The sequence below is a fragment of the Anopheles darlingi genome, chromosome 2 (genome assembly GCF_943734745.1).
Source record: "Anopheles darlingi chromosome 2, idAnoDarlMG_H_01, whole genome shotgun sequence".
Taxonomy (NCBI): Eukaryota; Metazoa; Arthropoda; class Insecta; order Diptera; family Culicidae; genus Anopheles; species Anopheles darlingi.
Genome location: NC_064874.1, coordinates 66649566 through 66677349, shown reverse-complemented (window position 1 = coordinate 66677349; position 27784 = coordinate 66649566). Strand labels below are relative to the sequence as shown.

The window sequence follows — 27784 nt, the reverse complement described above, 5'->3', positions numbered from 1 at the left end:
ATGCACCACGCGCTGAGCAGCACCAGCAGCAGCAGCCAGCACAGATTAGCTCATCGGTGGGCATCACACCAGCCCCCGGGGGTGTAACAGCCCCTGGACACCCCCTCCCGCTAGCTGGACACGATCGAGCCATCGTTCGTCGTGCGATTGCCGATGACATCACACGAGCGATCGCTCTTGGCGATCTCTTGGCCCCAGGTGTCAGGTTCTCTCGGGAGGTGCACTCCGAGTCACGCTAACGGTGTAAGTGTGTGTGTGTGTGTGCGCACCGAGTAGAGATGAATGTCGCACTATCCATGGCTCGAAGCCATCGAATCCCATCTAGAACGGATGAACCGGTAAGAACCGATTGAACGGACTCAACATTGTGCGGACTACAATGTATTCCGGCGTGACGCAGCAACGACACCACCACCGCAGACCTGGAATTAGGAAATTCCAGTAAAAACATGAACCACTGGACGGTCATCATCGGTTCATCCGGTACCATTTAGTCGCTCTTTTCAGAGTCTTCGATCGCATCCGATCTGCCAACGAACCAACCAGCACATTGGAGGCCCACATACGTCCGGCAGCTGGCTCTGCTTTTGGCGCTCGCGCGCGCGCACATACACGCCATTCATCATTCTAGCCCCACCGCGCAAACCTCCTCCTTCTGCTTCTTCCCTTTTCTCACTAATCAACGCATTTGGGATCGAAACGGATGGAACGGATGGACGAAATGGCGAAAATTACCACCTTCCCACCTCTGCACGCACACGCACGTAGTGCCTCTGCACGTAAACGCTGCACTCACTCCATTCCGGGGGATGAACCACAGTTCCTCCTCAAAAACGAACTTCGCAGAACATACGAGTTGAGCCTTTTGCGTCGCGAAGGAAGTTTGCTGCAGCATCTTCACCTGGACCACTAGGTCCCTTGTTTGTGTGTGTATAGGTGGGTTTTGGTCGCCCGAAAATGGAAAGTTGGACACCCGGTGGACAACCAACTCACAATACTTGGAATACTATTCGGGATAGATATTTTTCCCCCCCGGGGGAACGGAACATCAATCGGAAACATCAATCTTATCGTGCTACCAAGGAGGAGGATTTACATGTCAATCCACGCTTTTGTTAATGTTGTTGACCTAGCTTAACCTGTAAGCAGATGGTGCACCTATTAAAACAACAACAAGCGCCATCCAATACAATTCTGAAGTTAACATCTGGAGCACAACTGCTTCTAGCTCCACGCAGTACTAACATACGACGCACACATACACAGTACGCCCGGCCCGTCGGGAGGACTCACAACTACACGTCGCATACTCCTCCTAATCAACCATAAACCTAGTAACATGGCCTGCGACGCACGCGGTCACGCTGGACGTACAGGACGTGGCCCTCTATCGAACGCTATCTTAACCAACAGCAGCAGCAGCACCCATTACCCCATTGACTGTCCACCAGCCCTAGTGTAACGGTTCGGCGATGCACTTGCACTGCTTGATGCGTTGGATGCGCTTCCGGCGCAACTGTGGCACCAGCGATGGACAGCGCAACGTCACCGTAATCCAGGTGAACTTTTTCGGTTTACAGAAAGCGCACGAACGGAACGCCGGTCCTGTTAGATCTTCATCCTCAAAGTCCAGATCCACCTCCCGATTCCGGCTCACCGGACCGGATGAGGAAGACGCCGAGTAGCCACCGCCGCCACCGCCACCTCCATTGTTCTGCTTTCCCCCATGACCGCCCGGTCGCCTCGGGTGCCGCTTCGGTGATTTCGGGATGTAGAACGAATTGCACTGGCCGTAGCAGAACCGATTGACGATCGTCCGGCTAAGGCAACCCTCCTCCCGGATCCGCTGCACCAGTGGTTCCGTTTTGCACCAATCCTTCTTCAGATACTCCTTGCGCGTCACCAGCAGCGCATTCTTGCTCGACTTCAGCAACTTATCGCCCCGGTACGCGTGCATGTCGGATAGTAGATCGCCCGAAGCCTGCTGACCGCCACCTTCCTCCGACGTATTGTACGCTGGCATCTGGTGCTGGTGCCCATGGTTGTGGTGCCCTTGATGATGATGACCACCACCACCACCTTGGCGCCGCCCATTGAAATCGAAATCGATGGCCACCTCGGGCGTCTGGTAGAGATCCGAGCTGTCCTCCGTCACGTCCTCGTCCAGATCGTTCTGCACCAGGTAGCCGCGTTGCCGTTCGTGCTCCCGCGACGCATTCGCCCGCCGCTCGGCCAGTATCTGCTCCACGTGCCGCGTATTGATGATGTCCAGGATGGAGTCCGAGAGCTTTATCCGATGGCCGGACGAGTGTACCAGCAGGCAGGCCAACAGCGCCAGCATCCTCACCGTTGGGCTCATCTGTTGAATGAGAGAGAAAAGAGAGAAAGGGGAAAAAGAGAAAGATCAGCTAAGGTAGCTCTTGTTGTTGCTTGCTGTTGTTGTTGTTGTGCAGCTTCTTCTCCACAACAGCAGCGCCAACGTTATTAGACGCCGTGCGACCGAAGCGAAGCAGAGGACAGGGGCAGATCGCAGCGTCAGCGTTCTTCTTCCTACACAAACCCCTCCAGACCGCGCCAGACCGCCGAACCTCGACAAATGTGAGGCGACTGACTTCCCACTGAACTGCGCAGACACTTGAACCGTGGCGCCATGGGCGCAATCGAAGGGGTCGTCTATCTCCGGCCCCGGACGTCGGCATCTTCCTACTCCCGGCGGGCTGACCTCGTCCTCATCCTCGTCGTCGTCGTCGTCGATGGCGTCGTGGACGTCGTGGGTCTCGTCGCGTGCTGCCTTCATTTTCCGCGCTCCAACAGGCGTTAGGCGCCTTCGGAAGGCAGCTTTTCCAGACCTTCTACAACTCTTCCCTTCATCTAGCATCTCTCTCTCTCTCTCTCTCTCTCGCTCACCGTGTCATCTCCGTGATGTTTCTCGTCCCCCCTTCCGGCCACCAAACCATGAATGAACGGCGCGTGGCGCGCGCGATGGCGTCAGTGTGCCATTCAGAAGTTCGGTGCAACGGCGACACTTTGCCGATTACGCCGTGGCGACGATCATTGATTGCTGACCTTCTCTGTTGTGGTTGTGTTTGTTTCTGTTCGATTCTGTTTTTACTACTTTACTACGACTCACTTGCCACCACCGGGCCAGTCGATTGCGATCATTCGGATCTGGGCAAATGCGACACGCGGCGATCGGTCGGACGGTTGGTCGGTTGAGATTGGCGCGGATCGCCCCCGATGCCCCGTCGGAGAAGGCTGGGGGCGCACGCTCGGTCGAATGCGAATGAGGGCGCGTGGGCCGCGACCACACCAGCGCCAACGATTGCGCATCATCATCATCATCATCATCAGCATCCCCAAACCGGGCTGCGAGCACGAGACCACCGCTTCCTCGAGGTAGGAGGTGGTAGGCCAGGAATAGGGGGAACGGAACACACCGCCACCGCCACCACCAACTACTAGTAGTGGCGGTCCACGTCGTGTGCTTTTGTTTTTGGGGAACCGTTTGCGCCGTGCGTGCCGTCTCCGATGGCGAGGGCTTTCTTATGTTTATTGCCCTCTTTACCCACACGTGCGCCCGAGAATGGCGATCCGCGCCGACTCCAGTCGGTCGGTCGGTCGGTCGGTCGTCCGTCGGGCTGTGTCGGCGGCGCAGCGATGGTTTCATAAATGTTTAAAGAAACGTAAAATGTATATATCTCGCTGGTAGTGACACCACTTTGCGTACGAAATGGGTTTACAGGTAGATAAGGCCAGCAGTAACAGCCTCGCGCTTGCTGCAACGGTTGCAAGTACAGCAAACGAGGAGATTGAAGTCAGATACAGGCTCCAAAGCGAGAGAGAGAGTTGATGCAAAGGAAAGTGATTCGATCCGGATGAGAGTAACTTGAACTATCAAAAGGCGAAGTCAGAGAGTGGGTTGTGCAGTTGAAGCTGTACATTAGTTTACAGCATTACTTGCTACGCGTAATATTTTCAATTCACGCACCAGAAGCGAGATAAAACATTTAGTTGACTTCGGTAACACTTTATCGCGAACAAAGTGCAATAAAGTGGTTTTATCTTGGTTTGATAAGATAATAACTCTGAGCAAGGTACGTGCCAGTAATTTGCAAATCACTTACGATGGCCATACCTCCTCTCGATCCAGTCCTACTAGTGACAAAATGCTATAAGCCCTTCTGAGAAGTTCTTCTTTATGGTTAGTTCTGTCGCAGATGGATAAGGTCCAGGTCTTAGACACGCTAGTTCTGATCTCATGAACGATACTTTGTGGTTCTTAAGACGTACTTCTCGACAGTGTTCTTGAGAGGATACAACAGCGAAATGCGAGTTGACTTTGTTAAGCGGTATAGTTATCAAACATCTCTCTTATTTAGTGAAAAACTAAAATAATTTAATTGAACCCTGTATAAAACTCTTAAGCAGTATTGGACAGGAGCAAACCAATTTAAAAGAAGGTGCTGCTGGTTGTCAGAAGTTTGCAATCCACAAACTGGAGCTCCACACTCCAAACTCTTGCTGTACCTACATACAAATCAGCCAATTATAACGCTGTTATTATAGCTCAATTTCAGACCACACTTGTCTGGAGATTCATACATTGGTAGTTGAAACAGCTGATAGACAGAGAACGGTGCGAGCTTTTTTATTGCTAAATCTAGATCCACTATTCCCATTATCGTAAAACGGGGTTTATGCCATGTACGCATTAAGCACATTTGATGCTACTTCACTGACGAGACAAACCCTCTCCTCCCGCCTGCGGAGAACTTCATTTCCACTTGGGGAACCCATCTTCCTTTGGGCTATTTCCAGCATCTCTCACACCGATTAATCGATAGAGATGTCAAACGCCTGACGCCTGACGGTGACGCGCTAATCGTAAAGTTTAATGCGGCCAACCCCTCTGCCTCGCTGTGAGTCTATGGATCGGATCGTTACCACAACCAGACGGACCCCGGGGAGGATGGGGAACTTATCGCACCCATTCTGCTTTCTCCTCGCACCTCAACTTCTGCCGCACCCCATTGGAGGACCGGTCGTCGCGAATCTAGCCAAAACAACCGATTTACAATGCCGTGAAAATTGTCACCTTCATGCTGCCACGCAATCGGCCTGTCCCCCGAAAACACATCCCCCTACCCCTCCGTCACACCCACAAGAAGACGGCGTCGTCGTCGTTGCGGTGATCGTTGTCGGCGGCATTATTAATCACCACCGCGTAGTGCCAGCCGCCTAGAGGGCAAAGACAGCCACACCTTCGCGAAACACAACACAAAGAGGAAGAATAAAATCCTCCAAAACGCTGGCAACACACGGGCACACACACACGCACACAATCACCCAATCATCTTCGATCGTATTGTAATGGTCAGATTGCGCTGGAACCACCTCGGTGTGGTGCGTCTCCGATCTTTGGCCAGACGGGTACGGGCCTCCCCGGTCTCCCATCCGTGGCTGAAATGCGACACCATTAATCTAATGGCGAGCGTCGCATTTTTAATCAGCCATAAAATGCTGACTAACAAAGCGTCTACCACCTTACCTCCGGGCACCCCGCGCGCTGAAGATGCGAAGAAGTGGACGTTGGACTCTGACAGCAGCCACACGCCAGCCCGCTGAAGTCATACCGTGAAGCCAGGGGTGCCGATCAGGCCAGGGGTGCCGAAAAATTGACCGAACTGACGGACCCGAAGTCTCAATGGCCGGCGCGAGATGCGATTTTGCATATGAAAGGACACCGTTTCGTGAGTCATCCAGTCGACTATCAGCGTCTGCCACGGGTTCTCCGGATAGAACTGGAAGTTGGTGAAGGCTGCTACGGACTCATGAAATCATCGACACACATTGTATGATCCTCGCAGCGGAAGTTGAAACCAAAAGAGACTTTCACCGCTGCATCTCCCTACCATATAGTTATCTTCTTCCAAGTGCACATCCTTGGTTATTTTATTTTTTTTAGGAGGAGGTTATTTTTGGAAACAGAATCGACCACCATTGATATCGTCTTTCCGATGTCCCAGATACTGAGTTCAGTTTATTCCACAACGCGACGAATTCGGCAACGGCGCTAGGTTAACTCCTTTCGATCGCCTCACGGTAACCGATACCATAATCGTCAGGTCTTCATTCGTATACGTGCGGGCGCCCCCGTCGGAAAGTTGATACGCTCCGTCCCGGTGGCGTCCAAACAACACCCTTCCCTTATCGGTAGAGCGCAATCAGCGGTCCCGCTGCCGACTGCCGATCCGATCTGGCGACTGGCGAGACTACGGCGTGAGACTACAGACTTCGTCCGTCCGTCCGTCCACGCTTAATTACGCGCCCCTTCTTCAAAATGGCCAACCGCCCAAACCCACCTTGGCGCCAAATACCCCGCAACCGGACAGGTCTCGACCTGCGAACTGGCTGCGAACCGGCATGCCGCTGAATGGTGCTGATCATCATCATCCTCGCGCCGCTCGATGATGAAACTGCTCTCAGTTCTCCGTTCCAGGAACCGATTCGGAATGGAGTTCACTCCTTTTCGCTCGAGCTAGTCACAGCCCCAGCCCCCGTGCCGCGCGCACGTAGTCCGTAGGTTTCGTGTCTTTCGTGGCTGCTCGCTAGTTGGCGACGTTTTTGGGGGCAACACACACACCACACCGCGGTGATTGTCACTCCATTCCGGTCTGGCAAAAGGTGCTTCGGAAGAAGGAGGTATGGCGAGAGATTACTAGACACTTGCGTCTCCGGTTGGGGGGATGGGATTGTAATTGTAATTGTACGACGCGCGCGCGCAAGCGAAGAAGCGTCGTGCGTCGCGCGTCGCGCGTCCAACCCATAAACCTGTCCGCCTGCTACCAAATCAACCAACCGACCAATCAACCGTACGATCAAGAAGCTGGTAAAGGTAGCATCGGTGGCATCACAAATATGGCATCTCGTTTAATGTATCTTCGAGCGAACGAGCGCGTCGCGTAGATCGTAATTTACCGATCCCTATTATAGAGCCATCATTCAAATTCGAACCGCCAAGATGCTTATCCGTGCCGTGGAATCGGAAAAAGGCGCCCGGCGAGTTGGAGTTTTTGTGGAGAGCTTTCTGGCGGCGTACTTGCGCCCTTGTTTGATGATGAATCTCGACGCGTCGCGTTGAGTTTTTGTCGTTTCTGAAAAAGGGGAATATCCGATCCGATCCCAAAGAAGATCGCAACACGATCCACACACGACAGTCCAGTCGAGAGACTACTTCATTTCGAGACGAAAATTGAATTTCCATTCAATCGTAGGTCCTGCTGCGCCCCCCCCCCTCCTTCCCACTTGAACCGTACCAGGCCGGTGACTCAGCGCAGACGCAGGGGGTAGGACGGGTCAAATGGGTAGTTTTATGGAGCGATAAATCTGGTCTCGCTGATTCCTGATCACCACCATACCATCATCATCTTTCGGCTGCTAGAGCGCATTTGCAGCTCTATCCCATCAGCAGCGAACGCCGCGCGGTCAGAACACTTTATCTGACTCATAAATTTTCGCTGAATTTATTGTTTTCGAATAGCTCACCCCGCGAATGGCGGCTGGCGTCGGCGAGATCATCGTCGTCGACGATCGGCTTTCGTGGCCTCGACTCGCGAACGCGTCACGCTCATCACCGATCGACCTCGTCGCTCGTCAACGGTAGCGGTAGCGGTTCCCAATAACCCAAGCGTCGGCGGCGTTGATGTTGATCGAATGTTGACTAAAAATAAAAATCGATCTAGAACCCACCACCACCACCATCAGCACCGTAACGGACGGAAGCACTGGATGGAGCTATAATTTGATCGATCGAAGATGGGCGCATCGGCCCGAAAACAGCAACAGATTGCAACCAAACACCCCACCGTTGCCTTTGCGCCTTTCCGCCTTTCTCTGGTCCCCTTTCAGCTAGCTCAGAGAGTTCAACGATCAATCAGCGCGAATTGATGACCGGCCTGCCGATAGACGCTGATCGCAACGCGAGTTTTATGTGCAAAATCCTACGACGTTTTCATTCTTTATGGCTCTCTCTTTCTCTCTTTCTCCGTCGCTTTTCCGCTCTCTTTCTCGACTTCTGGTCTTAATTATCCCGTTTGACCTGCTGCTCCTCTATGCGTCAGCATTGTGATTTATCCCATTTTCCTGATCAGACCAGCAGCAGCAGCAGCAGCAGCAGCAGATCCATTAACAATCTCCCCCCGGGGGGAATTCGTATCTAGTCTGACCACGGATCACGTCACGCTCCCGTCGTGCCCTGTGTGGACAAAGGGGAGGAGGGGAAATTTCTTGACCCCTCCCGGTACCCCTCTTCCCTGGGAATTTCCAAAGGGGACACTCACACGCCAGTGCGGCGGAGCAATTAGCAAATCACCCCCCCCCTCAGAGAGTAGTGCCCGCCCGGAGTGTGCGGCATTCAAATCGAATCACTTGCAGCCTGTCAAACCAACCGGCCGCCGCCGCCGTCGGGTGTCAGGATGATGGATAACGTTATTATCGATGACATTAGCAGTCTGGTCTACGGGGCTTGAAGCTGCAACATCTTTTTTTTTTTGTTTTGATTTTGCACAATTTATGTATCAAAATAGTATCACGACAAATGCGCCATAAATCTCGGTCCCCTTGGCTTTGGTCTTCCCCTCCCCACTAGCCTGCCTTCTGTCATGGTGACACACCTGACAGGCCGGCCGGTGTGTTTGGACTGGACACTGTCATTTGCGATCGGTGCAACCTCGTGTTGATCGTGTTGATCGTGTTGATCTACTCCGCCTCTCTCTCTCTCTCTCTTTCTGTGTGTCCATTGGATGACTGATCGTGAGAATGATAGCGTGCGACATGTCATAGCGTTCCCAGGGGGACAAAAGGATTCGGATTCATCTCATCTCATTTGCAAATTAACGACTAAATCGAATATCAATAGGAACCGGAGGAAGGGAGGAGCAGTGCGGAAGAGAGAAATGGCAGAAAAAGAGAAACACTGAGGAGTGCGCTTCGAGATGGACGAACGATGACAGATACAACTGGATGTATACGACAGAACTCAACTCCGCCACGAATGGTGCATTGCCACACGCGCTCTCTGGGACGAAAGGCTAATCTGGCCCCGGGTCACAAATCAGCGACAGATCGTGATTTCAAATATTCAAATCGCCATAAATCACGCGGCGGCACCACGGCCGCAACACCATCGCGCGCGCGCGCCAGACAACTGCAAATTACTGTCGCCAGAGTAGCAGCAACAACAGCAGCAGCGGTGGCACCGCCGATCAGGTCCTTCCGCGGTTGGACATGTCGCAAAGTGAGCCACGAATGATGAATTCCCGATAAGCCCCGGTTACACCGTCCACCGGCAGCAGACCGTCAACAACACGTGGCGCGGCCCGGACGACCAGTTACCACTCTCATGACGACGACGATCGCATGCGACGCCTAAGCACCACTAAACCCGTTGTCCTGTGGCCCGGTAACACCGACGGTAAACGGATTTATGACACTCCGAAGACAATCGCAGACAAACGAGCACAACCGTAAGTGTTGCCGCCACGTACACGCAGTGTCTATTCTCGGTACTTCCAAATGTGTGCGCGCTGTACCTCCACCACCACCACCGCCACCGCGGCACTTCCGTGATCGGCACGCAGCAGAGTCACCACTCGATATGACTTCCACATGCGCCTGGCATGGTCTGGCATGGCCGGCGGACAAGCCATGCATTGCACCAAGCACCATGTGCTGCTGCTGTTGCTGCTGACGATGTCTTATAAATTTGTTTTTATTTTTGCCAGCATCCCCCGTGGCCGGGCCCCTCGTCTGCGTCTGCACACATTCCATGCACACTGTTTCCGCTTCGGTGTTCGGTGTTTAATGATGGCGCCATGGCGGTGCATCGCGCGTACTGCAACAGATGCAACAGCGCACTTTCGTGCACGCACACACACACACACACACAGAGCGGCGACTTCCGACCGGCACCGTACCGGCTGTAAGCTAAAATTACGAGCAACAAACGATGCGGCCGGCGGACACTTTGCATCCGATGCAGCAGCAGCAACAACACCACCGATCACCATGATGGTGGCTAATCGGTTCGGTCCGAAAATATCGTTCCGGTCCGGTTTTTAATTGCCACCACCAGACACACACACACACACACACCAGCCCGGGTCATAAACAGACTCACCCATTAAGCCCCTTTCGACGCAAAAATCGACTGCAAATTTGGTTGCTCCAGCTGAGGCCAAACCTGCTGCTGTTACTGCTGCTGCCGATCAATCGGCGTCCCAGCAGCTCTCTCAACCGTCCGAGACACATTCCCGTGTTCGGCCCAACCGATTCGGCGGTCGATCGTAAATTAATGAAAATGGCCACGGCCACTGGGACGGGTGCTGCTGTGTTGTGGCGTTCATTTGCATGCTGCATTCTAGTGCAGCGACAGTGAATGGAGGCAGTAGTACTGCCCGGCGGCCATTCACGCGTTTCGTTTACTTTAAATCGCGCAGTCCCGCAGAGGACCGTCCGACACAGTCCGAGAAAGGCAAGTTCGCAGCGGAACTCCCTCGAACAGCATAAACAAACAGTAATCCGGAACAGCATCCGTTGTCGGTGCTCATAGTCTCGAGACCAAACAGTGGATGGGGGGCACGGCACAGAGTACGGTTGCTGTTGTCCAGACCATACCATATACTATTGCCCCCTTGGCTGGATCAGAAACAGGTCGCCAGGTCGTCAGCTGATCGGTGGTCGGCCACCATCATCACCACCATCGCCACCACCACTAGGGCACTTTGTCTGAGCGGTTAGGTCCGGGGACCACTTTCTGTCGCGCCATTCGTGCCGGTGCCAGCTTTATCTGGGAGCGAGACGACGATCGGAGCCGCTTAGAGCCGTGGCTAATCCTTCCGCCAACGACACCATTAGCGGGGATCGCGTGATCCCATCGTGTGAGTGTGTACGTGTGTGTATGTGTGTGGGATGCCGCCCGGTACGGTAATTACATTTCATTTAATTAAAAGTCCATCACTAATCTACCAAATGGACTGAACGATAAAAGACAACGAATTACGACTCCGCCAGACACCTAATGCTGTCCGTCCGGGCGGCTTGGGACACCGTAAGGTGCCCCCCCCCCCAGATGCCCGGTAAGGTGCCGACCATTGGAAGTCGACCGGAAGTACACGCCAACAAGGGCCGACAAACGAACGAACAACCGATCGACGACATTCCATTCCGCTGGAGGTGAAAGATCTCCGGATCTGGATCTTGTCCAATGCCGTGAAGAATGAGAGACTCTGGGAACCGGGTTAGTGCGGGCCTGAAAGGTGTGAAAGCCAATTGATGGTCTATACATTCACAAAAGCACATTCCTTCGTCGTGAAAAAAAAAACCGGAGAACAAAGCGGAAAGGAATCCTTCTAATCCTCTTTACTCGTTCCGGCCCTTCCTCGTTGCCGTACAGGTAGGATATGCCTGTAGCGCTACACGCACACGCACGAGTCTTTGTTTCGGATCAGTTTGCCCAAACGGATTTCCCATCAGCGGACACCAAATACCCGGGACCAGGCACGTCCGGTATTGTTGGAGTGCTTGGGATTTATGGATTTATGGACAACAACAACAACGAGATGCGTGCAATCGACCTTTTTTTTTTCTTCGAGCGGTGGGCGGCGAGTTCCGTCTTGTGTTCTTCCACACATTCCCCACGAATCGGCACGTACTGGGCACGTCGGAAGCTGGAATGTCATGTGGGACCTGTATCTGAATGCCTGGGATCGATGACTCGACCACTGCCGGCGTTGTGGTTTATTTGGAATTTGGAAACCAATTCTCTGAACCCGCCTTCTCTTCCAGGTTCATGTTGCAGGTCGGTCTTTGCTTTGCGTTCTTTGGTGTAAACATGTCTTCGTATATCCTCTTACTCAGACCTCCGGCGCAGATTATTCTTCTGCGGAATGGTATACCTTTATGGGCCCCCTTATTAGGGTTGCAGATTCATGGGAATAAGATATCTTGCGAAACGTATCATGCAGCACCCTTGTACGCGACTTTACCGTTTTCTAATTGTTTGTTTCGTATGTAGACGAAGTGAGAATATAACATGCTCAGTGTGGGAGTCGTAATATCCGCATAAATTGGTACAATTTACAAAGTTCGTTGTAAGAATCCATTTCGACGGAATTTTAATCTTACGTTACTTCAAATCAAGGCGGGAAGCTTCGTCATCATTATTTGATGTCCGAAAAGTTAATTCACACACACACACCATTTTATACAAATTCTTTTGTCAATTTTTTCCAAAACTAGTAACAATAGGCTGTGTACCTAACCTGTAAAATCTTAAATAAAGTCTACCTCATTCTTCAAGGACAAATGGAGTTTGGAAAACAGTTTCATCAATTCGCATTGACGTCTTAGTATAAACCGGATATCGCTAAGATAGTTTCAGAGGGTTATTGTTGTATTGCGGCTTATGGCAAGTGAAGCACAATGTCCAGCATTTTTTAACCAAATTTCAGCCCCAGTAATACTCCAGACACGCTAACAATTCAGAGGTCTTTTCATAAAGAATGTAAGTAAAATCTAACCACATGTTTTAACCAAATCATTCCAAAGTAACGACGTTCAGCGTTCAGGATCGAATTGTTGTTCCAACAACATCGAGCAACGCTTTCACTACACTCTTCAGCCTGTGCCCCCATAAAACCCATCATCCATGCTACACTCGATCACCCAGTTCCGCCTTTCGACCAGTCAGATGATTTGTCATTCTTTGCATTCTGACCTCGCTGAACCTCAAGAGTTCCTCTTCGCTCGAACGACAAGTTCACCGCGATCGTATGATCCCTTACTCTGAATGGCATGTCCGGGGGAGGTGAAGAGCGAGGCCCTGATCCTCTGACAAGCACACACCCCACCATAAGGCATAAGCACTTTCTAAAAACAACTTCCTTCACCCCTTCATTGTTCTTTCTAATTGCCATCGGTTGCCATACTTTGTTGAACTTCTTGATGACCTTTCGCCGGCGTTCCTTTCTATTTCTGCCCACCACGGTACACCCAGATGCTGCTGCCTGCCTGCCTGCCAACGATCGATCGATCGATCGCGCCCGCCCAACAATGCCGGCCGGCCGGCCGATCGGTCGGCCAGATCGATTGCAAACGCGCGATATTTGAGCGACGATCGCGTACCATACGGCACGACACGGGACGATGACGCCAGCACCGGGCGTGCCGTCGCCGTCGCCGCCGTCGCCGCCGTCGCCGCCGTCGATCGGTCGTTCGCTCGATCCCAAATGATTTCCGCATGATGCGCGGCCAGTCCGGTTGGACAACGTGGTCCGAACCAGCCAACAACATACCCATCCCCGGTCGATCGTTTATAAAATGTAATTGTATCGACAAAAAACTGAAACATTAATTTCTGAGATCATACCCACGGCACCCACTGCTGCGTGTGTGTGTGTGTGTGTGTGCCGTGACCGGCTGGACCGGCAACCGGGGAACCGGTGGCTGCTGCTGGCCCCCCGGCGGGGGTTGCCGTGATCGCCGGTGGCACCTCGCCGTCATGCTGTCGTCGGCGTCGCGATCGTCGTGGCCGACGCCATGGTACGAACAGAGCGACGAAAGTGGGTTTTCAAGGGGGAGGGAATCGTGAGGTTCCTCGGATACGGAACCCACTCTGCACTCTCGCGATCTCCATCGCTCTCTTTCGCTCTCTCTCTCTCTCTGTCTGGCTATCTGTCTGTCTGTCTGTCCGTTCGTCTCTGGCACGTCACCACGTCGCCTGGCGCTATCTCTTATACTTATACTTATATATATATATTTGTCAGTCGAACCTCGTCGAATCGAGCCAAACTAACCGAAGCGCACAGGCATCGGGAGAGCGAGCGCCGGGACGCCAAACTGCCCGCCAGTAGTAACGCAGAAGGATCCAGCAGCGCGGCGCAGACACGTCGCGCGGTGGCGCTCCAATCCAACGGACCGACGTCGACGTGCGCCATCATCATCATCATCGTCAGCGTCGTTGTCGTCGTCGAGCGTCGCCGAGCGTCGTCCTCACTAGCAGCAGCAGCATCATCATTCCCTTTTTTATCGTCTTCCCCTTCTTCTGCTGCCTTCTGCGAACGGCGAACACCAACAACAACAGTCGGACGATCGGCGTCTCGTCACTGTCGCCAGGCGACGACGGTCGTGCCGCCACAACGGTTAGCGCCATGGTCCGGGTTGGGGAGGGGAGGAACAACCCCGCACCTACACCTTCTTCTGGCGCGTGATGCGGGAGGGGGGGGGGGAGGAGCCACTGAGGATGCGTCGCTTCTCTGCCGCAATGAAGTGACCAACGAAGCGAAGCGAACGCGTAGGCCAAAAATCGGAATCAGAAATTGCGTGAGATCCGAGACGGCGTGCACGCGTGTGTGTGTGTTTCCATCTCGAAGATCAACTCTCAAGAGGATCCCCCCCACCTCCACTCCCTCCCTCCGCTCCTATGGACGAGTACGCGTGGTTGGCTCCTCTCGCGCTCAACCCTCAATGAGTTGCGTGCGCGCCCGTGCCCCGTAGCGAAGGAGCAAAAGAGAGAGAAAGAGTCAGAGAGAGAGAGGGACCAAGTGATCGCGATGTGTAACACGAGTCGTCGGCGTCGTGGTCGTCGTCGGCGTCGGCGTCGTTGTCGAGAACCCTTCTGCGCGGTTGCTGCTCCGCCGGAACGTCGCCAGCGAACGAATTGGAGCCGGCGCTAAGGGAGAGGTGCGTCCCCCTCCCCCACCCGGTGTGGTGGTGGTGGTCAGCCACAGAAGGACGCGCATTACCGGGCGTCCTTTTTTGGGATGTTCCGTTGCCCATTGTTTCCCTCCCGTTTTTGCGTGAGAACCGACCAAAGTGCAGGTGAGGCTGCAGATGGTGGGGCAGGCAGGCAGGACCAAGGAGAATTATGAAGGGAACAGGAAAAGAGGGAAAAAAGCAAACAGGACGGACGGACCGACGGACGGACGGTCGCAATGTGTATAATCAAAAACAACTTGTTAAGCGCCACCGCGATGCCGCGATCCTCACTCACTCACACTCACTCGCTCTCTCTCTCTCTTTTTCACTCACTCGCGAACGATCGATCGGGAGCGCGCTCCACCGGGGGCACCAGATGCGTGCCGTGCGGCTGGTTGCGTACGCCAGGGCCAGGGGATCGCGTGCGCCAGGGCAACGAACGCAGCAACCGGGTAGTGGCAGTGAGGAACGGGACGCGCGTGCGTGTGTGTGTGTGTGTATGTTTGGCGAAAAATTATTACCCATTGGCCTCTCTCGCCACTGCACCTCCACCTGCTCCCCGACTGAGGATCAAGATGATCATGATGATGATGATGATGATGATGCACCGACAAGGGCCTTTCGAAGATGGCGACAACGACGACGACGACGAAGACGGCTGGCTTCTGCTGCTGTTGGTGCTGGAGTTGCTGCAACAGCCAGTCAAGCCAACCAACTACCGCACGGTGCATTACCGGCCATACCAACAGGCGAGAAGGAGAAGGAACGTCCCCGAACGTGTGCGCGAAGAAAGGTGTGCGCGATTGCGTGAGGAATTTAAGCGCCAGGCCCCAACCAGCCAGCCAGCGAGCGAGCGAACGACGCAACGGGAACGAAGACGACCGCCAGACATCCCGAAAAGCGATCAACAAAAAGCGATCTGCATTTGGTATGTTCCGTGCGCCGCTTCGTGGCAAATGTCAACCCGTTCGGTTTCGGCTCCGGCTTCGGCTGCGGCTCCGGTTGGTGCCGCTCGAGACCTTTATGGGTTCACAATCGAAGGAGAGAAGTTTGTAGGGAAGTCATGTCACACAACGGCGCCTGGCGCCTAGCGGTTGTAGGGATTCGATGCTGGCGCGTCTAAAATGATATTTTGTTTTCCACCCGTACGTCTTGTAACGTCTTAACACATTCTTGGTGCCCTGGGAGGACGGCTGGTCGGCTGGTCGGCTGGCCTGGGACCAAATGTCACGACGGGAAAAAGACACTGATGGGGACTGCATGCTGGCATTTGACGCGGAAGATTCACGGTTGGTTAAGGTTGAGTTCTTTGTTCGGGCAACCGATACCGTATGGAACGAATTCTTTAATCAGCGTTATCGGTTGCGAACGCAGGTTCTACGTTATCGTCAGGTTATTCTGCGATTCGTTGCACTTCGATTCGCACATTTCCCTCGATAAGCGAGTGTAGAGCGTTATATGCGGCATCCGAGGTGACAAAGCTATGCATGTTTTTTATTTGTTTAAAATGAGAAACAGAACGGAAATGACATTTACTGCGGTGGCAAAGACTTCAGTGCAACCGATATGCTGATAGTCTAAACATCGTGAACACAAGCTTATGATAAAGCCTTCACGGAAGCATAAATGAATGAACGGCATTATAATGTGCAGTTTATCCAATCTTTAGGTTTAGCACCTACAATACTACCTATCGCCACTATTGGATTCGATAACAGCTTTCTAACCATTTGGATTCTGATAACAACTTGTCGCATTTCTCGCTGTGTAAGATCATGAACCGTTCTTCTTATAATCAACCATAATTTAATGTTAGATAAGGTTTAGAACTGTTAACTCCATAACTTTAGGTTAAAATAGAAGTCAATAGCAGAGTTTTGGATGTGCATATTATTGAAATGTGTATCTGTCTCCCATACTTAGCAGGATTTTACTGGAACCTTTTGCATCGATATGTTCTAATAAACGAAATTTCCCAATGACTTCAGAGAATAATTTAAATCAATCATCTTCCGAAAAGATCGTCAAATCTCAATAGTATATGTGATAAAGAAAATCATTTTTGCTGAATGATATTGTAATGATAGTTGAGAATTTATTCTCAGAACTTCCTTAGCTGCTAATTTTTACAACAAACTGCGACCAGTAAAAATGTAAAACCGAATAGGAAGCACATATTGAAGCAAACCATACAAAGGGAATGAAACTAATTTTTGCACACTACCTTGTGACCAGTAACTTGTAGAGTATATCAATAGTATCTTGAGCAAAGAAGGATTAATTTGACAGCCAGCAAGCAACAGGCTGGAACCCGGTAGCTACACCAGTCTGTCACGAAGTTGCTGCACCCAATATTCAAATCATAAAACACATGCCCTCATCGATAAGCTCAATGATAAAGCCGAGTTACCCAACACCTCATCGCATATGCATGCAAGGATTAGTTTCAATCAACTGCCAACGGTAAGGAAACATACATTGTAGCGCGTACCAGCACACGTCAATCGATCACCAGGAGGACAAACCACAAAACGGATTGCTGCTGCTGCTGCTACTGGTGCTGCCCCATTAACAACAGAGCTTGCCAAAACAAACGGAAACACCGTGACACCAGAACGAACAACGGACCACCAATCGATCAGCAGCAGCAGCGGGAGGATGCAGAAAACAAAAACATCCGCCCTTTCACACCCTGTTGATGTTGACCAGCGATCGTCGCCCTGTCACGCGGTTGGGAGTGTTGTCCTTCAGGGTGGCGGGGGGATGTTCTCATCTGTCCTCCGTATTGCACCATTCTGGCACCACATTCAGTGCGCCCACGGTCTGAAGGTACAGGTCTGTCCTTTTAATTAGAAACATATTAGACACCCTGCGTCCCATTCGCGGCGTAGCGTATTGCTTCCATTCACCATATACAAGCCAGCCGCCAAACAACCTCCCATTTGCTGGGACCACCCAGCAGCAGCAGCAGCAACAGCGGTTTGCGAAAGGCAGATCGCGCGACCATTTGCATACGTCGCAAATCACATATCAATCACCGCGATTCATTCGGCGTCGTTGTCGCCGTTGTCGTCGTCGTCGTCTCGCACGCCATCCGAGGGGCTCTACCATCTGGCAGTCCCTTCCCCTGCATCTGCATGCCCTTCGTAACGATGCCATTTTGCATTCCGACTGCAATTGCACGGACCGGCTGGCTGGTGGAGGCCGGAAAAGGATTCGTTTGCCGTGGGGTGCAGGAGAGGGCTTCACGCGACTTATCGCGATATCCCAGGCACCCCCGGGCACACACACACACACACACACTCACAGGCACACCAAGCAGTGCGCATTCCATCCCTGCAGCCATTTATCTCAATTATCTTTTATGGAATTTTAATAGCAAATCGCAATCGCAACAATAGTATTGTCGCGGCTAATGGCTGCTGGTAGAGCAATAGAGACACAATTCCAGAGCGCGCCGTTCAATGGCAGAGACATGAGGCGTAGTGCGCAAGGTGCGCGTGCCGTCGACGAGAAGCAGTTACACCTTCGTCTTGGCTGCGATCCAGACGCAGCAGCGACTATATAGGCTCTAGGGGAAGGATGTTCAATGTCAGGTAAGAGCGCTACTCTACTCCACCTACTGGAGAATGGAGTCACATACATTGTAGTGTCGGAGCTGAGCCGGTCGGAGGATATGCACGATGGCCTAGAATTCGCAGATCCCACTGGAAGTGTCTGTTGTAGGACCAGATCTACAGATCGATCCCAGTGAATCATGTTGTATACAAGAAGATTCATTGAACCACTCTCGACTCGACGTGGCAAACAACAACAAACGTAAGCAGCGTGTTCGCGATCGCGATATTCCGCTCCATTGTGATCCGCTCATTCCGCGGCATTGCTGGACTGGGCCAGGTTCCTTCGCAAACATTCCTGGCATACCAACATTGCTGCGGTGCGGCGTAAGCACGATCACGTGCGATCGACACCAAACTTTTCCCCCATTTTCACCTGTGTGTGTGCGAGTGTGCGTATGTGTTTGTGCGCATTTGGTTTTTGGTATGCGAAACGTCACTGCTGAGGGCCCCTGGGAAGGGGACCGACGTCAGCCGAGGTTGATGGAAGGTTGGAAGAGGAGGATCCAGGATGGAGCGGTATCCTATAAATAGTCCAGTCAATCCATTCCCGCCTTCCACGGCCGAACCGATTGTTTGTATATGTTTCACGAATCTCAAGCTCTCACCTGCCACCACGTTCCGGGGGCACACCGGAAGCTGGGTGACTTTCAACAACCCCTTGATATCCTCACCTTTAGTCCCCGAGCTAAGGCGGGAAGTTGTTGATTGATACCTCGAGCAGCCAAACACCACGACGACGACGACGCATTGCGAGGTTGTATTACACCCCCCCCCAAAAAAACGGTTCCAGAGATCGGCACCGAGCGGTCGGTCAATCGACCTACCAGCTTCCGTGGGGCAGCTGAGGGCGGTCATTAATGTGTCTGCACAACAAATAAATGGATCGCGCACGGAGAAAAAAAAATTTGAAACATATCGCAGACATGGCGGGCAGGCGTTTACACCCGGACCCCCCCCCCCGGTACGTGCGTCACGCAACTGTCTATCAAAACGCTAACGCGCCCTGGCGGGACCGTGGAAATTGCCAGGTGAATCGCGTCGAACTGGACAGCCGGAATCGGAGGCGGGGGAAATATGGGTGGAATCAACAGGCGCGAACCTCCAGAAGAATATTAGCGCCACGCCACGGGTATTAATCAATTCGAATGCCTATCGAGCAAACCAATTAACGTTAGGTAACGTTTGACGAATGGCATACACGGCTAGGTAGGATATTCGGGCGAAAATGATCTCATTTGTTTAACGAATTCCTGACGCATCGCTGAATTGCCTATGCAGACCGCAGTATTAGGCTACGTTAGTGCAAATCCCCGCTAATTTATCTGAGTCAGATGTCAAGTAATCCTATGCTTCTTCTTCTTCTTCTTCCTCTGCACTGACTCAATAGTGTCTCCAAAACAATGGAAGTCTCTCTTTCGTCAGCCTGTGACGTGATCGTAAACCATCGATTCGCCATGCGAAAGATTTATGAAGTACCGATACGATTAGGATAGACGACAGCTCTTAAGCCATCAGAAACAAACCATAAAACCCCATAAAAGCACCACCAGCCATCGTAAAACAACTCAATCATCGCCACGGCCTAAACCGTGCACCGACCGACCGACCGACCGACCGGCGACGACCACAACCGAGACGACGACGACGACAACGACGACGGCTCGCTAATCCCTTTCAAAGAGGCAGAGCGAGAAATCTTCAATATCCAATTAACAACACCCGGTTCGGAGGGAACGGTTATCGTGGAGGATTCGCGGGTGTTACTGCTGGTGTGATCGTGGCCAAATTCGCATATCGAGACACTACCTTCGTGGACGGACGAGCAACATCATCGTGTCTTGTCGCCACTTGTCGCCGCGACAATCCGCGGTAGGAGCTTCGACTCCCGTTGGATTTTATGACACAATCTGGTCTAATCTTGTACGGCGCGCGCGCTCGCGCCACTGCGAGTCCTGCCGGTGACATTTGTTGGCGGACGTCTAGAAGCAAAGCCGCGGTGCCATTTCAATTGTAACATGTCCCCCGACCACATAGAACCGAGCCCCGAGTTCTGTGACGCCTTCCGTACTAACGTACACATTGCTGACCTTTCCACGGCGTACGAAAGAGGGAGCGGCGACGCAGAGCTACTGGATCGAAACGGGCGAGTTCCAACTATCGATTAGCAGAGTTTTGGGGCCTCATTAGCTGCGGAGCAAACGGATCTAGCAAGGGTCATAAAATTTTAAATGAGATGGAATCCTGATGGCCCACTTTAGCCGGTCCAGAAGCACAGAAGTGGCCAGAGTTCAAGGTTCCGTTACGATTATTATCCTGGCAGATCCTGTGCCAATGCTGGTGTGGCCTTGAAGCTGTACTACTAGATTGATGTTCGATGGCGTAAAAAACAGTTTGTGAGACTGGCATCAGGCTCCAAATCCTGTTTGGTCGGTGCAGCTGCTTGGAATCAAGGTTAATTAATTGGCAAAGCTTCCTGAACGGTCACTGGAAGATATGGAATTCACAAATGACTAGCTTCGACACATAACATGTTTTGGTGGATTTTGTGTGCATTGAGAAGGCCAGAGACTAGAAATTTAAGCTGGAAGCATCCATGTTTGCATTAAACATAGCAGATTTTTTACAGAAGTATTACGAATTTCCTCATGCATTTTTCATTTATATAATTTATGCATTTTACTATGCCCCTGATGGTCATAGCGATTGCCATAACGTGTCCGAAAGAAGGGTTTTGAATTGTTCCTTTAAGACATTTTCGCTAACTTTTGCAACATGTTATAGCTCGTCTTTGCTTTCATTTCGACTATTTGATTTAAGAAATGCCAAGTCAATATTTTCTGATCAGATTTTGGTCCTAGTAAATCAACATCTTGCACCTATTCCAAAAAAAAATTGAGCTTTAGTTTTTAATATTTTGATAAAATTATGCAAACCATTTTCAGTTAAATCAAAACTATTTACTTGGCCCTAAATTCAAGAGAGTATTGAAGAGTATTGAAAAAAAAGATATTAGAAATATAAATGAATAATTCTTCTTAATATAACGCTTATAAGTAGCGCATCAAATGCTGTGGTAGTGATTTTGCAAGTAAAAAAATCCTCCCATCTTCATCTTACAACGCCTGGTAGGTAGGTAAAAACAAGTCAGCAGCAGTCAGCAGGTGTGATACAGTTATGACCCTGTATCCGCTCGCATATTTGACTATCTCACACCATCGGTATGCCCATAAAAGACTCGTGTGACAGACTCCTTAGGCGATCGGCGAACAATCAGAAATCGGAAGGAGATGTAGGTCAGCAATCCGACTATATCCCCAGACATCAAGCTACCAACCACCCCTCTTTGGGTGTACGCAATCATCATTACACACACACACACACCCGCGCGCGCGCTGGCAATCGTACCTAACGCATCACACGGCGGTGGCGGATGTTGTAGGACTGCATCTCTGACTTCGTCGACGACGCACCGTGCACCGTGGTTTGCGCACCGCGCGCCGGCTGGCTTCTGACCCTCAACCGCAACCTTACCGCGGTGCGCAAATTACCTGCACTCCGCACACCTGCAAACCGACCGCTGCTCATCGCAGAACCCCACTTGAGACGATGGATAATTAAACGCCTTATCCGGAGTACGGAGCGCGGCCCCGCGATCTCGGGATGGATCTGCGATTGCGCTTCCTTCCTTCCTTCGCTCCTCCTCCGCGACTACTACTGACGGCAACCTACGGCGCCAACCTAGTCCCGGACCCCCCCCCCCCCCCCTCCCAAATGGCGGCCATCTTGAGACGCCGCTCACGATATCGCCACCGCCGCTGCACGTTAATTGACGTGGTGTGGTGGAGTGGCGTCGAGTAGTGGTTCCGCTCGATGGAACGCCACATTTGACACCCCCGGACACACCAAAGGTCCATTGCTCCGCCGTCCCGGGGCGGGAGGAGGCCAGGGAGGTATGGTATGGGCCGGGATAACCACCTACCTTCCAAACCCAATGGTGATGATGGTCCCCTCCCCACCCGGAAGCACCACCGTAGGAGGATAACCGGTGATGTCGATGCGGTCATTCTGTGCGCCCATCGTGCGCCCATGCGGTTCCATCACGCCACGCCACGCCACGCCAACCGCAAAACCGCATCCACCGCGGGCGCTTCGAGGTTCCGAGCAGATTAATTACGGATTTACGGACGCACCGCAAACTGCACCGAACTGCAAGGGGAAGCTGCTCGGCGTTCGGCCTTTGTTCGGTGGTCCGAGGGACGAACGAGACGCCTGCTGCTGCTGCTGCTGCCGCTGCTGCTGGCAACTTCATCGCCGTCCATCTTCTCGGCTGTCATCACGCGCTTCCTTCGCGAAGAGCAGACGCGAAGCTGAGGATCGGGCGCTCGCTCGTTCGCTCGCTCGATGACTGATTACATTGTTTTGCTGGCAATGGCGGCATCGGAGTAATATGTAATTTATCATAACAACCGAAACCGGACGTTCCGTCGTCGTCGTTGTTCAGAAGCAGACTGTACGCGCCATCCCCACGCACCAACGAGCCTTTGTCTTTGGCCAACTTTTGGGTAGAGCCCAAAGCCAAGCTACTGTGGGGCACCATAAATCATATGCGGCGATATGCTCCTCATCGTCGTCGTCGCCGTCGTCGTGGTCGTAGAGAACCATTTAGTCCGTTTTCAAATGGAGCGTCTGCCACGACGTCCAGCATCCGCGTGAAAGCGCGTAAAAAGAAGTGTCTACCAGGGGGCTGTTCTCATGGTCTAGACTGAGCATTATTCGATTTAGTGACCCATCAGAGAGGCGGCCAGACAACACCTAGTGTATTGCACCTACGATGGAGGCGCTGACTGTTTCGCTTTCGAAATGGCATCTCCGATAAGGCAGCTTTCATCGCCTCGGATCACATAAACCACACAAAACGATGATATCATTTCACTAAACCGTATCAACTGAACATAAACGTTTACGAGCGGTGCCATTTGTTGAATGCCCATAAAAGCAAAACATACCATTCCTTCTTTTTCACTCGCGGGAAATCAATGAAAACTCTGCCAGACGAAGCTTATGTTATGCGAAGGAGCAAATCCTGTCCTTGTGTGTTCCAGTTTCGCTTGGAATTGGATCCGCTTTCCGCAACGCACCATCCACGGACGCGGAAGATTGCTTCGGATTCGCGTAAAACGTTTCAAGTCCTTGACCATACGGAAACACACACACTATCTCAGAGCGGCTGCATCCAGAGGTAGTGCAGGCAAGACTCAAGGTTATCTGCCCGATTCGCACCGTTCAAAACTTCCAAATAAAACCACCTCCTCCCCACCCAAGGGTGGCGGCGTTTTGTTTTCCCTTCATTCCGGGCTCGGCGGACATCCGGTGAGAAAAACAAACTCATCCGGAAGCGAGCAACGTGCGAAAAACAGTCCTTGCATAAATCGTCGTTTGGCGGGAAGTGTCGTCGTTTGGATCGTATAATTTTAACATCCGCGTTCGGTGCCCAGCCAGCTAGCTGGCGACTTGGGCCATATGTTTGGCGCTGGTCACCGGGACCAGCATCGGCACCAGCACTGGCACCGGCACCGGGTATTTGTTTTCGTTTTGCCTCATTCAATCGGTTGCAATCCGGTGGCCTTCCTTCTCGGTGCTTTGCTGTAAAACCACACTCCGGCCGCTTATGCTGTACCATCGGCATGCAAGCTACCGGAGTGTTCCGGAGGGTTCTTTTTGGGTTGCGAGCTGCCCCAAACCTCCCAAGCTCCCTGGCGCCGGTGGCCTTGAAATTACCGATTTGTCTCTCGTTTATTGCCACTGCAAGCATAGGCGCCTTATGCTTGGAGCCGAAGCAGGAAACAAAACCCGCCAAACTCCCGACCTTATCATTTGCATTTTATATCGATTCCATGTTCCTAACCGGTGGCCAAGCGCTAGCGCGAAGGGAGTGTAAAAATGTTTCCCCAAAACGGTTCCCCGTGGAATGCGTTGCATTTACTTGCTAGGAAAACGAAAAAAGCAACGTAGACACACACAGACACACGATGCACTCGGTGTCACACAGTCACGGGGAGACTGTTGACTGTTCTCGTGCGATCGCTAAAGGGGCGAGGGGTAGCAGCAGGAAGCGGAACCACACAAGACAGACGCCCCCCAGTCGGCTCGTCCTGCTGGCGCTCGCACGCTCTCTCTATCTCTCGAGTGGTTCGGACGATGTGGCTGGCGTCTCGATCGAGCGCATCGTCATCATCGTAACCGCAAATCGAACCACTCGAGACGGAAGCAGCAGCGTGTGTCTCTGTGTGTCTGTCTGTTGGGTGGCCGCATACGCCCCGGTCTACTGTTTGAATTCATTTTGAATGGGAAGTCAGCATCATTGTGAACTCATCACCATCATCATCAACGACAAGCATCGAGGAGACGCCACCACATGATTGAGCGATCGACTCTCGGCTGCTCTTACCGTTTGATGGTTTGGATTGAGTCTCGTGGCGCGACATATGGCCACCAACGTACCCGCCGCACCACACCACACCATGGAAGACCGGAAGACCATCCCGATAGCATCGCGGACTTTGTCGCCGGTTGCCCCCTCTTCGTCCCGCTCCGAGGAAATCCAAAAAAGGGAATCAAGCAACGCAATGCGCAAGGCGGATGATTTATTAGCTGCGGACACACTGGACTCGCGAGGTGGTGTTCCGGAGGGCCGCCCATAAGCACTAATGCTCCTGGCAGCTCCTTCTTCTCTCCGCAGCATTATGCTGCCCACCAAAGCCACCGAAAAAAAAACAAAACAATCGATCCAACATACACCCGATCTGTCGCCGACGAAGGTTTCGAAATTCGATTAACGGTGTCTAGGGATTTATGAGTCGCGGCGTCGTGGCCTTAAAAACAATAAACATCAAACGGTCGGTAAATGGCGAAAGTGAAACTAAATTTATGTATAACGCAATGCGATGCGATAGAATAATCGATTTATGTTTGCTCGCAATGGAGATGTCATTGCATCATTTCGAATCCCCCCCCAATTAGAATCATCATCCAGTGGAAAGCGTGAGGAGGTCTTACCTTGGGAGTGTTTGATCCAACGAGGTGCGCTAATGATAAGGAGTCGTCTCTGGCCGACGCTTCGTCGTCGTTGTCGTCGCCACGGAATCTGGGCGGCCTGCTATTTGCTGCCGGTACTGCTGCTGGGATGCGTTGTCGAGGTGTGTAGCGCGGCTCGGTTATAGTAAGCACACGTGCACGCGGGTCTTCCAGTTTACGATTGCATCACTCTCGCGCTCGGTGCGCTAACGTGGGAAAATTACCGCGATGATGGACGGACGGACGGACGTACGTACAGACAGGAACCACCCCACCTTTCCACTGCGAGCGCCTTGGAAAATGAGTTTCCTATTGCACACCAACGAAGCACACAGACACACAGACACACACAACACACACTCAGAAACACGTCGCGTCTAGACGTCGAGATGCCGTCCGATTATTAATGGATGACGACCGACGCCATCCGCCCGGTTCAAGCAGCAGCGAACGGTTCTCGATTGGACCGGATCGAATCGGATCGGATCGATGGGTTTTGATCAGTTCGGATCGTTATTATTGTTGTTGTTATTGCTATATAGTCTTATCCACGCCGCGCCGCGGTCAACTATCTGCGTGCGTTCGCACGATTTGCGCACGCGTCTCTGGATAGCGCCGAGGCCTGTCCGGCCACCAGCTCAACTCTTCCTCCTCGTAACCGTCGGGAGTTTATTTATATTGGACCAATAGACACCATCAAAGCAGCCTCTGGTAGCCACAGCGTTGCATACGACGACGACGGCGACGGCGACGATGATGATGATGATGATGGACGCTATTTTCGATCGCAATAAAATCGCGCGCCTTTTCCCCGTTTTCCCGGGGTTTTCCCGAACCGCGATCGATCGATCGATCGATCGGCCTGGCGCCAGCAGCAACACACGCCCTGGCTCACTTCCTCGCTCGTTTCCTCGTCGCGGCTCGCCCGAATGATGTCGAGGCCGTCGAGATATTGGCGGGCAGTAAGAAGATCCGGTGTTGCTGCTGCTGCTGCTGCTTTGGCCCCTGTGCTAGCGGGATATTGTTTTGCGCAACCAGAGAATGAACGTTCGAGCGGGACACACAGAAACACTTCAACCGGCGTGGGGAGCGTTCTTGGGAAGAAGTATCTTCAAAACACTTGCACGCGGAACACGACACATGGGACACGGGAACCGTAACACACCGCTGCACACACTAACACAGTAGGCACCGAAATCACTAGGATCACTTCTCGCGGGGCAGAGACCACACACACAATAAGCACGGCCAGATGTCAACTGCTTTACTTTTCTGTTCCCACAAGCAGGCCCTGGATGTTTTTGTTTTATTGGATGATTCGTCGTCGCCTTTTTTGCGAACCACCACCACCAATTTCTGGAGATGATCGATGATCTACCTCCGGTTTCCTTCGTCTCTACTCGGCACTAACACGCTCCAAACGGCATTCTGCAACGGGAAAAAAATACGAAAAAGCCCCGCAGAGCGAATTAGTAAAATGGTGGTAAACTGCAATGAATATTTCTGTTTATGAGCCACTCAATAGAAGGGCCATTGTTTGCGTGATCGGTGTGTAAACGCCAGCTCGCGCTTCCATCTGTCGCGCCAAACGCCAAATGATGAGCATCGGCGATAAAGCGAATGCTTCCGGTTCGACCGAGGAGGACCGATCGGTGAGGGAATCTGCGCACCCGGGGCACTGAAGCGGAACGCAACGAGCGAACCGCGAGCGAGTGAGGTGGGAGTCAACCAAAACCGCCGATCCAAAAACTGTATCAAACGCAACGACGTCGCACTGGATGTCGCTATGCTATGGACGCCTGTGTGTTTGCGATTGTTTCGGTTCCGGTGGAGTCGTCCATCTTTTCACGTTTATCTTTCCTTTTTTCATTGTTACTAGTCTGGAACACACATTCTGTGCGAACAATCCGGGATACGGGGCACAGGGAGAATAACACAAGCGCCAGCTCACGTTTCGCAAACATCTCAACTCCCCAAAGTAATGCCGGTTGCGCTGCGGATCAACGCCATCACCGCTAAGGGGAGGCTTCGGTATGTTATTTAATTTCTACGCATTTTTTTATGAAAGCTTATCCTTTCAAGAGTATTGTGTAAAATTTTGGGATTAATCGAAGCAAACCTGACAAAGATATTGATTTTTGAAAATCCGCCTTTCATACGAGGCTCAATGCATCTCGCAACTTTGAATCGCGATTTCCAAAACCTACGTTTTCAAAGTCGGTGCCCATCGTAGCACAAAAACTACTGCACCGATCGATTTGAAATTTTGAACACACAATCTGAACACTATTTGTCAGGTAGTCCGTCGAGTTTTCATAAAAACTGTTGATACTTTT

The 27784-nt window shown here is 52.1% G+C and overlaps 1 protein-coding gene across 1 annotated transcript; it reads right to left on the bottom strand.

Annotated features, from left to right (window-relative positions):
- Positions 1 to 927: 927 nt before the first annotated feature.
- On the bottom strand, positions 928 to 26518 carry LOC125952657 (gremlin-1-like). The gene is made up of 2 exons (XM_049682269.1): positions 25431 to 26518; positions 928 to 2359 (listed from the first exon to the last, which is right to left on the bottom strand). Exon 2 carries the CDS (start codon positions 2357 to 2359, stop codon positions 1454 to 1456), a length of 906 nt encoding a protein of 301 aa, XP_049538226.1. The 5' UTR covers positions 25431 to 26518; the 3' UTR covers positions 928 to 1453.
- Between the last annotated feature and the right edge of the window lie 1266 nt (positions 26519 to 27784).